Raw genomic sequence first — 14,604 nt, forward strand, 5'->3', positions numbered from 1 at the left:
TTTCCGATTCTGTGTCTCCCTCTCTCTCTGCCCCTGCCTGCTCGTGCTCTGTCTCTTTGTGTCTCAAAAATAAATAAAACATTGAAAAAAGTTTTCTAATATATTTATTGTAAAGTAATTCAAACCTACAGTCAAGAATAAAAAATATAATGAACATTTGTACACCAGCCAGCCGCTTGCCATTTTCATATTTGTTTCAGATTTTCAGAAATTAAACGTCACAGATTCGAGAGAAGTCTCCAGCCTTCTTCCAGCATCTCCTTTCCCATGTCTCACCTCACCTCGGAGGCGCCACATCCTGAACTCAGTGTTTAGCGGCCCCTTATGTCTTTTACTCTTTAATACAAATTTAAGTATTGTAAATGACCCAGAGTATTTCTGTCTTTGCAGAGTTTTGAACTTTCTACAAATGGTTCCTTCCTACACGATTCATTATGCAGCTTGCTTTTTTTGCTCCCAGCATTGCCTTTGAGATGCATCCATGATGACAGCTGCAAGTCAGCCTCAGGCATCTCTCATGGGTCGAATATGTGGAATATGGCCACTGTGCTCATTGCTTCTTTTGATGCCCAGGGTTTTGTAATTCTTTGCTATTAAGTGATGCTGCAGTGAACATCTTTGTTCATGTCTCTGGGCACAGAGAGTTTCTCTGTGTCCATGGTTCTGAGAGCAAGGACAGGGACCAGCAGCAACAGAGCAGTATTGCCTGGACCCAGTTAGAAATGCAGATTCTCAGGCCCCGCCTCAGATCTACTGAATCGGACACTTGGGGTGGAACCCAGCGCTGTGTGTTGTTACAAGCCCTCTCTGAGAGGCTGGCGCAAGAATTTAAGAAGCACTGCTCTAGGGTTTAGACCACAAGTCAAATCGCTGAGTTCAGAAAAGGCACATCCTCATGTTCTAGATGCTGCTGAATTTTTCTCCAGCGTTGACACTCCTATCAGAAGGGACAGTTTCCTCTCAACCTTGCCGGCCCTTTGTATTGTCAGAGTTTAAGTTATCTCCCGTTGGGTGGCAGGTGTGGGCTCTGTTCGCTTCTCAGCTGCTGTTCTCTCTCTGGTCCCGGGGATCCCTCCTATGACATCACCCCTTCTCTGTGCCCTGGGGTTCCTGCAGGTCTGCAGCGCTGGAGACACTGGAGACATCAAAACCTTGACTCTGCTTTTCTGTAACAATTTCTCTTCCCAAGGGCATTGGTGAGGGTTCTAGATGTAAGCAATAGCAAGGGGCGATAGCCGCAGGATGTGGGGGCTCTCCCAGAACCCAGGCAGCTGGAGATAAGCTTGGAGAACTGCTGGTTTCCACCCCAGGACGGGAAGGACGGGGAGGCAGAAAGGTGCCAGGCCGGTCTGGGCAGTGTCAGCGGGGCTTCTGCCTGGACCCTTATCCCCACATATCCTCCTCACTCTTCATCCGACTCCCAGGACTCGGGACACGTATCTGATTAGCCAATGTCCAGTCACGGCCAACTTGAAGAAGGGCTTGGCCTCCTTGGTTTTTGTTCCTGGGGGACACCAGGATTTGCCCTTCTCTGGGTCCTCACCCAATGGGGGAATTCCTCTAAAAGGCAGATGGGCACCAACAGAAAGCGGGGGGGCAGAGCTGGGGAATCCAGAACGTCCTATTCTGGGTGGCCATGGGCTCAGGTGAGCAGAGGTGTGTAACTGGTTTATTAAGCAGTCTGACCTTAATGGGATATACATGTGAAACAGTCTAATGTGTCCCTGGGGTGCTTGGGTGGCTCAGTCAGATAAGCATCTGACTTCAGCTCAGGTCATGATCTCACAGTTCGTGGGTTCAAGCCCCGCATTGGGTTCTGTGCTGACAGCTCAGAGCCTGGAGCCTGCTTCAGATTTCTATGCCTCCCTCTCTCTCTCTGTCCTTCCCCAGCTCACTCTCTCTCTCTCTCAAAAATGAATAAATGTTAAAAGAATTTTTTATGTGTCCCCAGTCACCTCTAAGAAGCTGCCTGATCCTTCAAGACACCTGGTCACTTTTTGCCTCTCCCCAACTCCTACCTCCAAGGTTTTCCTTGCTGCCTCTTACAGGGACACTTGCCAGCAAACAGCCTGCCTGCAAGGCACTGAAGCCTGGCTACTTCTAAGGGGCCCTTGCCGCTGCGAAGCCCCTCGTGCTTGTCCTGAAGGAGACACAGGCTCTTCCACTGCTGCCTGCCCTCTCAGCTCTGCCCTTCTCTCTCCTGGCCTCTTTTCTCTGCTCAGAGAGGCCTGGGAAGGGGCCGATCTGCAGGGCTGCAACACAAGTGAATGTCCCCCCAGGCGTGAGAAGCTGGTCACCTCTTTTGTCAGGCACCGTGTCTCTGTGAGGGGCACCCTGCATCTCTTCTCATTTAGTTTTGGGGGTTGGGAACAGAAGGAAAAGCACAGCAATCCCCCCACCGCAGGCGGACTACTCCCATCTCCCATGAGCTCCTCTCTCTAAGTGGTTAGCTTAATCAGGTGCTGGCCAGGATAGCAGATATTCCCCCTCCCCCCATGAGCCCTGGAAACGCTCTCTTTCTAGAGTGTTGTTCTTCCTCCTTCCCTGCTTTGGGTCCTGGTTGCCAATTCTAGGGCAACAAAAACTTCCTTCCCTCCACTTGCTACGCTTGATGATGTTGGGAGCCCTTGATGGTGGTGAAGGGGAGGAATGGAGTATTGTTGGGACTGGCCACAGGAGGGCGAGGGTCCCCCTGCCCCCACATACATATACACCCTCCACATACTCAAAAATACACCCTATTTCTCTGAAGGTTATGTTTGTCTGTGAGTTATAGAAAACTCCAGATAACAATAGTTTAAACAAAATAGACATTGATTTCTCTCTCATGTAAGTCCACACAGGCAGTCCAGGGCTGGCACAAAAGTTCTACCTCCCTCGAGGACCCAGGCTCTTTCGGTCTTCTTTCTCTGCCATCCTCAGCATGTGGTTCTTACCTCATGATCCAAAAAAGCTGCTCGTGTTCCAGCCATCATGGTCACCTTCTACACAACGGGAAGGAGGAGGGACACAGGGCCTGCCCCTGTTCTTTAAGGCAGCTTTTGAGCACACGTTGCTCTCCCTCACACCCCATTGGCCAGATTTGGGTCACGTGCCCATTTCTAGCCGTGTGGGAAATGTCCGCAAGGTCTGGGTGGCGGTGTGTTCCATGAATATGCTCCCCGAGGCAGTCTGAGCCGCTCACCGGCGTGGTTTGACCATCTCTCTCCCGGTTCCCCCCTCCTTCCACCACCGGCCCGGATGGCAGTGGGCACTGGTCTGGGGGGCAACTGCACGGGCTGCGTCATCTGCTCGGAGGAGAACGGCTGTTCCACGTGCCAGCAGAGGCTGTTCCTGCTCATCTGCCGGGACGGTATCCGCCAGTTCGGCAAGTGCGTGCACGACTGTCCCTCCGGCTACTTCGGCGTCCGTGGCCAGGAGGTCAACAGGTGCAAAAGTACGTAGCTCCTCCCTGGTCCTGTGCTGGAGCTGGGCCCCTGGGGCCTCCGGCCTCACATGCCACCTCCCGCCCCATGCGCCACAGAGCGGGTGGCACCTGAGCCCAGGCGCTGACTCCAAAGCCCTGAGCAAGTCAGTGCCCTATCCGGTCTCAGCGCTAAGGGGGCAGGGAGCCCTTGCTTCTGCCCTAGATTGCTGTGTGGCCCCGGGCACAAGACTCCCTCCCTCTGGACCTAGCTCCTAGTCCTAAGTCCTAACTCTACTTTTCACCATCTATTTGTCCCTGATTGGGACAATTCAGGACCATCTCCAAGCCTGGACAGGGAGGGGGCAGCAAGTCCTCAGTCACAGCCTCAGTTTGCTCTGTGGCTTTAGACAAGCCATTGCCCTCCCTGAGCCTTGGCTCAAATGAGAAAGGGAATCTTGACCTTGAAATCCAAATAACCGGGTTACCTTGAACATGTCCCTCTCTCCCCTCCCTCCCGCCCCTCCTACTGAACCGTTCCTTTTAGACGAGGAAGGGGGTCCTTGAACGCAGGCCAGTTTGAGCCTGGACAAGTCTGGGCTTCAAAGGAGGATGAATCCTGACCCCAGCGCTCCAGAGCGTGGGCTGCTCAAAGGCCCTCCTGCGTCCGGCAGGCCCAGAGGGGCCCCTTCTGGAAGCCACGCTCACCGGGGGTGGGGGACCCTGGCTCTATTGCAGAATGTGGGCCCACGTGTGAGAGCTGCTTCAGCCAGGACTTCTGTATCCAGTGCAAGAGACGGTTTTACCTGTACAAGGGGAAGTGTCTGCCCACCTGCCCGCTGGGCACTGCCGCCCAGCCCAGCACGCGGGAGTGCCAGGGTGAGTGGGGGCCTCCTTGCCCCACCTCCTGCCTCGCCCCACCTCCTGCCTCCTTCCCTACAGGGGCCGGCGAGGGGTGCCTGGAGACCTGCAGGAACCACAGGAGAATGTCACATGGTGATGGGGGGCCCAACAGGGGATGTTGGGCACACACGGGCAGCCTTCAGGACCCTAGAACCATCATAAGCAGCGTTACTGTAATCCTTATTGCTGCCAACATTGGTTTCATTGTCATTGCCAGGGGGAGGCAGCAAAGCTCGCAAGAGCACTGAACACACACCCAGGTTCAGATCCTTTGCACTTCTCCCTTTGGCCCCTCCCTGAGCCTGGCTAATCTCCTGGCCCCTACTTCAAGCTTCAGGTCACCTCCTCCGGGAAGTCTTCCAGCTCCCTCAGGCCCCTGGGGCCCATGCCTCCTCTGGGCTCTGGCACCTGCAGAAGCACCCTGCCCCTCCCCGCCTGACGTTTCTAGGCGGTGAACTCCGGGAGTCAGAGCCAGGTCTGTCTTGTCCCCCTGCGGCTCAGCACCTAGCACATCATGAGGCACATAGTAGGTGCTCAGTCCCTCCTTGTCAAATGAACACATCTAGTGAAAGGACCATTGTCCTCAGGTCTGGAGACCCGGTTTCTGGGCCTGATTGGGTCTTAAATACTTACCGTGTTCTGATGTTGAGCCCCTTATTTGTTGCCTTTGAGGGCCCCTTATCTGCTCAAGGCCTCAGTGACCTCATCTGCAAAATGGGGATATCAGCAGCTGCCCTGTTCTTTACCTACTTCTCAGGGGCTCTTAAAAGAATCAAATGTGAATGAATATATGTATATATTTTTTAATTTAAAAATTTATCTATTTATATTATATATTTTTTATGTAAGTTGTTTCCTACTGAGAACTTTCATGTCCCACGACCTCATTTTTCCTCACAACAGCACTGCACAGCCTCTGCCTTCCACGGCCCAAAAAAGGCTCATGATCAAGGTCAAAGCAGTGTCCTGGGCCTGAGGGCCTCCCAGCAGACCTTCTGGCCTCTTCGCCTGGCCCTCCTCCTCCCAGCCTTCACCCTGCCCCTGCTCTAGCTGCCTTCCCCCAGACACGGTCTGCCAGGCCCCGGGGGCTGTGCACGCCTGCCCGCACTGTGCTTCCTTCCAGTTTCACCGGGTCATCTCCTCCCCCTCTAGCCCCTCTGTCATCTCCTGGGGGAAGTCTTCCCCTCTAAGGCCAGTGGTCACCCCTGCATGTGGCCTGGGCATGCTCTAGTCTAGTGCCCACCTTTGGACTCTCCTAGATACTGAAGTGTCTCATTCTGCTCCTTGTAAGAGCTTGCAAACCCCTTGCATGTGGACATGGTGTTCAGGGAATGGGGCCCCTCAGACCCTGCCCTTGGATCTGAAGGACACTCACTGCCAGCCGACCAGATCTGTCTGTCTGTCTGTCTGTCTGTCTCCACCCAGCAGAAGAATGTGAGTCGGGCCCCTGGGGCAGCTGGAGCCGCTGCACGCACAACGGGAAGACCTGCGGCTCGGCCTGGGGCCTGGAGACGCGTGTGAGGGAGGCCGGCCGGGCCGGGAGCGAGGAGGCAGCCACGTGTCGGGTGCTGTCCGAGTCGCGGAGGTGTCCCCTCCAGAGGCCCTGCCCAGCTGGTGAGCACCAGGCCGGCCTTCGGGTCTGCAGCAGGCGGGATCCACGGGGGACTTTGAGTAGCTGGTGACGAATAGTGCCTTACCGCTGCCTGAAAGTCCAAGATTAGCCACACCTTCCCATGGGCCACGCATCGCCCGCCCCAGTGCCCTTTCAAAGGCAGGCCTTGCTTGCTGGGGTCAGGGGAGTGGGGGAGTGGGTCCAGGGACCTGGGTCAAAGGCATTGTGTCTCCAGCAGAGAACCTTGTAAACTGCAAAGTGAGTACCAGTGAGAGGGTCACAGGCACCCCCAGGGACTGGCCCCCTTGCCCCAGGCAAACCTCCAGGCCTGGCCAGGCCAGATACCCAGCATGGGGGAGGTCCTCAGCTGGTCGGTGCCCCTCCTCACCCGCTAAGGAAGGGGGACCCGTGGTCTGTGTGGGGTAGGCTGCCCTGCAGTCTGAACTCCAAAGCGGAGCGACTGGATGGTCAGCACCCAAATGTGGTTCAAAACCTTGCTGAGGGGGGTGGGGGGCACACCCTCATCTGCCAGGAGGAGGGGCTCCTGGGGCCCAGAGCGGCCTCAGAAATAATGCCCTGTGCTCTGGGTGCAGAGAGGAGCCCCAACCAGAAGAAGGGCCGCAGAGACCGGCGGCCACGCAAGGACAAGAAGCCTGACCACACGCCCGGCTTGAGGTCCCGCCAGTCCACGGCCGCCTGAGGAGCCCCAGAGGCCTGCAGGCCTGGTGCCCACGGCCCCAGTCCTGCCCTCCCGCCCCAACCACCGCCCACGCTGGGGCAGCTTTGCCCTGGTCCTTCCCTCTCCCCGCCTCTTCCTTGTGTCGGTCCACCTTTCCTGTTTTCTTTCTGATATTCCTTCCTTGTCCTCCCCCCCGCCCCCACGTCTAGTCCTCTCCTTTCTTTCTCATTTCCCTTGTGTCCATCTGCCTTTCTTTTCCTTCACTCCTGTTTCCTTCCTGTTCTTGGCAGTGTCCTCTGCATCTCTCTCTCTCTGTCTCTCCTCCCAGCTTCGCAGAGAGGGGGTGTCTGAGGGCAGGGCCCAGGCCACTTGTGGCCTGACAGCCCCACTTCTGCCCCAGAGGAGACCCCAGGACCCAGGGCTGTGAGTGCCCCCTCCGCCCCTGCTCAGGCCAATCTCCAAAGGCCATTTCCACAGCCCTTAGCCACCAGCTCCCATAGGAGCCCCTAAAAAAGGCTCTGGGGGCTCCCCACGCCCAGCCTGGACACTCTCCCCAGCTGGCCTGTGGCTGGAGTCTGCCCTCCCGGAAGCTGCCTGCCACATCCCCTCAGTCCTTCATCACCTCCCTCCCATGGGTGTCTGCCCCTTCTTCCCAAGCTGACTGTACTCCCATGTCCTCTGGGGGTCCATGCACTGCATCAGGTGAGGCTGTCACCCCCGAGGGAACCACAGGCCCCGCCCAGAGAGGCCAGCAAAGCTGAAGGGAATTTTGAGGTTATCCAGGCTGCTCTGTTCCCCACCCTGGAATCCTCCATTTTACTCATGGGGAGGCTGAGGCCCAAGAAGGGACTTGCCCAAGGGAACCTAGGTGCTAGACTTTTTACTTACCAGCTGCCCTGCGGGGGGCGCATCCACAGGAAACTCGGGGGCCTTTGGAGAGGAGATGAAGGAGGGAGCGAGCGAAGGCTCTCCTGCCTCCCCCCCTGCCGCCACTGAAGCCTGTGCCCATGTATTTCACTGTGATGCACCAGGCGGGGAAACATTGGAGGCGTCTGAGTTAGACCTAGCTCCGAAGTGGGTTTGTTCTCACTGCCTGCCATGCCACCATCATGGTTCCAACCTCCTCCTCCTTGGCCTCCCAGGACCCCAGGAAGGGGGCTCCCGGCTTGCCCTGGAATTACTTGCTGGCCTGAGCTCAGAAGGCCCAGCAGCTGGGAGCTCTGGGAGCCCGAGGCCCGAAGGGTCTGGGGTGGCCTGGGAGGGGGGTGTCTGCCTGCGGGAAGGGAGAGTAGGAGTGATGAGGCAGCACTCTCCCACCCCAGGCTTCCCTCTCTGGCACACCCCTCTGACCCCCACCCCTGCAAGGCCCCGCCCTCACTCCTAGGTCCCTTTCCCCTCCCAGAGGACAGCCACAGCCCTTCCTCACCTGGCCAGACGACCAGCTTCTCTTCTGCAAAGTGTGTGCCTCTGAAATGCTCTCTGATTGTTTCAAGATTCCAACTTTTTTTTTAATAAAGAGAAAAGAAAGAAGAAATGCAATTGCTTCTTGGACATCAGGCAGGTGTTACAAAGCCATGACGCTGATGAGTGTGGAGTAGCGAATCTAACCCATGGGGGGCGGCTTTCCCTGGAACGCTCAGGGCTGAGTGGCCAGGGGGTGTCAGGGACAAAGGGGGTGCTGACAGCAGAGGAAGGGCTCCCAGCTCCCCCCAGGCTCCTCTCAAGAAGGGGGCTTAGCCACAGGCAGAAGACACAGCACTGTCATCCTCCACCCCCAGCATCTCTCAGCCCCATGAATCACAGAAGTGACCGCAGGATTTTATCTGTGCCCTGTGTGACATGTCTGAGGGGCCAGGGACGCCCAGGAGGTGTGACCATCCCAAGGAGGCATCTCAACACTCTGGGGCTGCTGGTGAGACTGGCTTCAGCACTGGGGGCCCAGGCTTGAGTCCCATGGGTCCTGCCACCAGCTGTCTGTGGGCTTTAGACCAAGTCATTTTTCCTTCTGGGCCTCTGTCCCCCTCCCTACCAATCTGATGAATGAGGAGGGGGCATGACCGGACTGAAACCTTTGCCCAAATATGAGTGGCACAACAGCATCTCCTGGAGCGCTTTTTGTAAAAACTCAGATCTTGGGGCCATACCCCGGGCCTACCCGTGTCAAACAAGGTTGTGGGCAGGCCGTGAGAGCAAAGGGCCCATCCCAGGACAAGCTCAGTGGAGAGGGTGGCTCGCAGGTGACTTAGAGTCCCGGCTGCCATTCTGAGTCTGACAGCAAGGCTCAGCATTGTGGTTCTGGGGGGTTTCGCGTATGTATCTCTTCTCTGTACAGTTTTCTGGTGAGATTTGAATTCTGGGATACGAGAGGTTCTAAAGTCCATGGCGTTAGGAGATAAAGAGGGAAATGAAAGCTTCCAGCACTGTGATTCCTTGGCCATGGTCTTTTCCTCGGGGAAGCCTCATCCTCTGTCTCCAAATGAGAGCAATGGACCAGGGCTGCTTGGGTTTTTGTTTGTTTGTGTTAAGGGTTTCAAATTAGGAGGTAAGTTTCAACATGGCCTAAACCCCTCCTGAGATGGATCTCAGATGTCCCGTCCCCTCCAGCTCCTCAACCTTTCTCATCCCAGCCTCTCTCACGTTCTCTGGAGGACTGGCCCTTTACTGGCAAGGAGATCCTCTCATTAACTGCTTTTCTTTTTTTTTTTTTTAAGTTTATGTATTTATTTGTGGGGGGAGGGGCAGAGAGAGTTAGAGAGAGAATCCCAAGCAGGCTCCGCAATGACAGCACAAAGCCCCCACTCAGGGCTCAAACTCACCAACTGTGAGATCAGGACCTGAGCAGAAATCCAGACTTGACCCTTAACTGACTGAGCCACCCAGGCACCCCCTAACTGCCTCTTGCCGACTAAGCTCAGAGAGAAGCTCTGAAACTGGCCAGGGTCACCCAGCCAAACAGGGACAGAGCCTAGAAGGAGCTCTGGCCCCCAGCCAGAAGCTATTCCAGAGAGAGAAAACAAAGCTTGGCCAGAGATGCGGCGTCGCTGTTCAGCCCTCCCGCCCGGCTCCACCACCAGCTCCACGGGCCACCCCCAGAGCCTTGAACTCCCACCCTCCCTCTCTGTCCCGGGTCCCGCCTGACCAGCACCACGACCCTGCCTGTCATTCCCACCTGCTGTCCCTAGAGGGCGCCGCCTAATCAGGAACAGTGCGGCAGGCACGCTTGTGTCCCGGCACTTTTCAGGAACCCGGGGACGCAAGGCTTTTTACTCCTATAGGGCAGGTGAGGGTCCGTGACATGGGGGAGGCAGCCTCCCGCCTTGGGCTGGACGACAACAGTTGCCATGGTGGCTTCAGCTACGTGGCATTCACAACGGTAAAGGTCCAGGGCTCAGACCCTCCCTCGCACAGAGGGGACCCGGATTCATCCTACCGCGGTAATCGAGCATGCAGCCATTCCGACCTCCAGCCAAGACATCCTGGCCTCCAGCCCCCTGTGACTGGGGAGTTCTAGTTCTTCCAATTTTCACTTATCAGAGAATTTCAGACCATCCTGTGTGGTCCATCAGACTCAGGAAATGTGCATTCTTCTAACGACAAAAGCAACAGTACTGATAATGATGATTAATAATCAGAATGCCTTAAATGTCATTAACATGACCAAACGCTAGGGGCAGTATCTTCTTTCCTTCGTTCTCTCTTCAGTGTAGATCACCGTTCTGACTCCCTCCTGTGTGCGCGCCTTTCCCCGTCCTTTCTCTCCTGCGGCTTCAGAGCAGCGCTGCAAGCCAACTTACAGAAGAGGTAACTGAGGCTCGAGTTAAAGTCGCCCAAAATGTACCAGTCCCACCTCACTATCTGTTCAGTAAATACGCCCAAAGGGGCTGCGGTGTGCCTGGGACTGTGCTGGGTGCGGGTGATCAAGACCCAAGACCTTGTCCCTGGAGCTTTCCAGTCTGTGCTCAAGTCAGTGACAGTGGTGTGACAGGGCTGTCCCCCACCCAAGGGACAGGATCTGGGAGGAGGGACAGCAGATGCATCGACAGCCCAAGAGGGCTCAGGGAGCACCTCCCCCAGGGCCAGATGGGCAGGCTGGGAACGGAAGCCGGACACAGGTCAGGAGGGGGCCCAGCTCCAAGAAACAGGCTGTGTAAATCCCTAGAGCAGAAGCTGCTCATGGAGGGGCCGACCCCAGAATGGGCAAACTTTCTAGGCCCCCGACCCTGGGGCTCAAGGACTCAGCCCTGAGGTCTCCTGCTCCTCCGACTCCCAGCCTCCCCCATAGTCTTCCGTTCAGCCAGCCACGCACCACCCACGAGGCCACACAGATCAGCCAGCCAGACCGGGACTGAAGAAGTCAGCTCGGAAGTGACTCCTACAGCCCTTAGCGGTGAGTCTGCCTAGCTAAGGCGCCCGCAGAGGATAGCTGCCCTCTCTGAACTCCTAATCTTCAGAACTCGCAAGCATAATAAACGGTTGTTGCTTTCTGTCCCCAAGGTCTGGAAGGATTGTTTTGCAGCAACAGACAACTGGAATGGGATGGAGAAGGGTTCATAGTGGCACCATCTCCCAGGGAGGAGGACAGGGAAGAGGCAGAGAAGAGCCTCGCAGGACGGCCACAAATGTCACCTGTGCCACTGACCAGCTCTGAGCCCTTAGGCAAGATCTTGTACATCTCTTCGTGCCTCAGTTTCCTCATCTGTAAAAGGGGACCAGAAGGATATCTCTCAAGGTGTCACTACGAGGTTTAAATAAGCTTTAATAATACATGCGAGATTGTACACCCAGTAAGTCCTCAATAAAGGTTCTTATTCCAACATCTCTTTCATTTATTCATTCAATAACCATCTCTCAAGCACTAAGTCAGAGCCAGGAACTGGGTCCGGCCTTTAACACGAAAAACTTCAATACATTCTCCATCTCACCCTCGGGAGGTAGATTTTATTATTGTTCCTACTTTTTATAGACAGAGGAATCTGAGGCTCAGAGAGGAAGTAGGGGTGTGGGAACTCTGGCCTCGCCTTCCACCAGGGGGCCATTCCCTGTGGGGCACCCATGGGGTGCATCTCGGACCAGGAAGGCAAGAATCATGGAAATGCATCCAGACCTTCGCTGCTGTCTTCTGTTCAGTATGGCTTCTGTACAGCAACAAAGTGTCATCTGGAAAAGGAACTCCAAATGGCTCTTACACATCTGTCGGAAAAGATGGCCAGCTTCATTCAAACCAAATGACAATAAAATCATACAGAGCTGCCATTCTGGACCTGTCTGGTTGGCAAAGAGCCAGAATTTCAGAACCGCAAGGCTTGGCCAGGCTGTGGGTGAGCTCTCTGCTGCCTTCCTAGGGGAAGGGATACAGCCCAACCTCTAGAGAAGATGAGTTGATGACATCTATCAGAATGACAAGGCGCTCGTCCCCTGACTCAAGGACCCACTTCCAGTAATGTGCAAAATCACACGTGTACGGGCTACACATGTGTTCCCTGCCACACTGGACACACCCCAAACCTCCGTGGGAGACCGGACACATCCCAAACCTCCGTGGGAGACCGGACACACCCCAAACCTCTGTGGGAGACCCCTCACCATGTCGTCACACAGTGGCACGCAACACTGTGCAGCTGAGAAAGGGTCATGAGGGAGCATTTGAAAGAGTGACACGGAGCAATCGCCAAGATGCACTGTTAATGGAGAAAAGCAAGTTGCAGAACCATGGGGAGTCTGCATGGGGGCCGGGATTGGAGCAGGTGGTTCCTCACAGGGGTCCCCAAGTCCACGGCAGAATGCGTGATGCTAGAACACACCAGCAGGCTGTACAACCTTGGCCGTGTCCCTCTACCCGCCCTGAGCCTCCTTTCCTGCAACTACAATGCAGCCAAAGGCAATAGCACCCGTTCCCAGGGGTGGTGGAAGATGAAATGATAAGGGAGTACGTAAAGCCCCCAGCACAGAACAGAGCTTAACGGTGGTAGCTTGTGATCCAAGAACTCCATTTGCCCTTTCATTCACGCAGTCTCCTTGACTCCAAGTCATGTCTGTTCTGCAACATAGCTGCTCCTTCTCCAGGAAGTCTTACCTGATCCACTGTCTCTTCCCGGTGGAAAGTTCCCTTCCTTGTGTGACTCAGTCCTCCTCCCTCCTTCCACACCCTTTGTTGGGGAGTGGCCTGGGTGCTATGACTCTCTTGGCCACGAGAGAGCAGCATTGCCCAGGGAGCCCGCAGCACTGGGCAGGAGGCAAGGGCCCAGGGCTCACTAGGAAGCCCTACTCTGTGCCAGGTCCTGCTCTGAGCACTCGGCTTACTTTGCTCATGGGAGGAAGGGCCTACTATGACTTTTACCATGCCCATTTTATCTTCCTTTCCCTATTTTATTTTTAGACAGTGGGTGTCAAGAGAGTTGAATTCATTCTCAATCCAGGCAACCCCCTCGCTTACTTTATTTAATTCCCCTCTTTTTAAAAAGTTTTTGTTTAATGTTTTAATTTAATTTATTTTTGAGACAGCGAGAAAGCACGAGCTGGGGAGGGGCAGCCAGAGAGGGAGCCAGGAACCAAAGCGGACTCCGAGCTGACAGCAGAGAGCCCATTGCAGGGCTCAAACTCACCAGGAGTGAGATCCCGACCTGAGCCACCCAGCTACCCAGCCACACCCGCTGTAGTTCGCTCACCCTGGCCTGAGAAGTGACTACTGTCCGCTGCTCCTTTCCTCCGTCCGCATCACAGTGACCACGATTACATCCTGGGCCTGAGGGAGAATTTCTCTGGGCTGCTCTGCAGGGCGATGGGGGCTGGGTTACGGCCATACCCCTGCTTTAGGTCCTGCACCAGTGCAAAGGCCCAGCAGTACACAGAATTCCTGTCTCTCACACCCTTTTGCTAACACTGGGAAGCTCCTGGCTTTCTCTGTTTTTTTGCCAGCCAGCGGCAGGGTGGGGTGCGTGGGCGGCAAATAAAGGAAATGTGCTTTTTCACTACTGAACTCCCATTTTCTCTGAGGACCCCTGAGGGGATAGGAGCCTCGACTCACACTTCTGTCTCCGAAGTTTTCCCCCATTTTGCTGTGATACAACCGAGGCGGAGGCTGAGCCCCAGGGAGTCGGAGGTCGAGCCCACACCATGGCCTGCCCCTCTAACAATCATGCGTTCATTTGCCACGGAGTTAATGACTTGGCGGGCTCTTTCATGTTCTCAGGGGACAGTGGCCGGGGGTATTGGCTTTGTTAAGCCAACAACGCAAGAGCTGGGCTGCGTGAGGACCTGGGAGCCTGGAAGAGCGAGCCTCATTGCTGGATGGCCCAGGGCAGGTGCAGGGGCATCAGAAGAAATCAGGGTGGCTGACCTGCCCGGTGACGTTGATGGACACAGAAGAGGAAGCAGGAGGCCAGGAGACACCAAGAACAAGGGTCTGGAGGGCACATTGCAGTATGTCGGGGCTGGGGCAAGCCAGATGTTTCTCCACTCCTGGAATAAAATCTATACTCCTTCTGGCCACAGGACCCTCCCGACTTGGCCCCTGCTCTGTCTTCTGTCCTGTCCTTGCTGCCTCCAGCCACACTGGCTTCATCTGTTCCTGAAACTCACCAACCTCACTCTGGCCTCAGGGCCTTGGCGTTTGCTCTCCCTAACCCTCTGCCCAGAATGCTCTCCCTCTAGATCGAGATCTCCACTGGCTGCTTCCTTCTCTTCCCCTTAGTTCAGAGTCACCTTTTCAGAAAGGCCTTCCCTATCCCTCTTATCTAAACAGCGCAGGCAGCCCCAAGGCATTCTCTGCTTAGTACCTGCACCAATCTTTCTTCAGAGCCCGTATTGTGATTTAAAATGGTCTTGTTTGGATATGAGGGTGACCCAGCTGTGACATTGGGCCTACTGGGCTGCCTAGGCCAGAGTCCCCTTCCCCCCTCACCCCTCCCTGTGCATCCCTCCCAGAGCTGCACGCTGGGTCCAAGAGGACCACCTTCCTCCACAGAGGAGGACGGTTCATCGGTCAATGCGAGTAGCCGTGCTCCCCAA

General features: G+C 55.6%; 1 protein-coding gene and 1 long non-coding RNA gene across 2 annotated transcripts in view; both read left to right on the plus strand.

Moving 5' to 3' along the window:
• The window catches only part of RSPO4 (R-spondin 4), a 31,980-nt gene extending 25,160 nt beyond the window's left edge, over nt 1-6,820 (plus strand). Inside the window, exons 2-5 of the mRNA XM_029918102.1 lie at nt 3,248-3,436; nt 4,142-4,282; nt 5,735-5,920; nt 6,512-6,820. Of these exons, the coding sequence (XP_029773962.1) occupies nt 3,248-3,436; nt 4,142-4,282; nt 5,735-5,920; nt 6,512-6,618 (623 nt within the window). The 3' untranslated portion in view covers nt 6,619-6,820. The remainder of the gene's footprint in view (nt 1-3,247; nt 3,437-4,141; nt 4,283-5,734; nt 5,921-6,511) is intronic.
• A 3,292-nt stretch (nt 6,821-10,112) lies between these two features.
• Nucleotides 10,113-11,411, plus strand: LOC115274690. The gene is made up of 3 exons (XR_003901216.1): nt 10,113-10,398; nt 10,868-10,984; nt 11,092-11,411. It is a non-coding gene; the product is annotated as an uncharacterized LOC115274690 (long non-coding RNA).
• The last annotated feature ends 3,193 nt before the right edge of the window (nt 11,412-14,604 follow it).

The sequence above is a fragment of the Suricata suricatta genome, chromosome 12 (genome assembly GCF_006229205.1).
Source record: "Suricata suricatta isolate VVHF042 chromosome 12, meerkat_22Aug2017_6uvM2_HiC, whole genome shotgun sequence".
In the NCBI taxonomy this organism is placed as follows: domain Eukaryota; kingdom Metazoa; phylum Chordata; class Mammalia; order Carnivora; family Herpestidae; genus Suricata; species Suricata suricatta.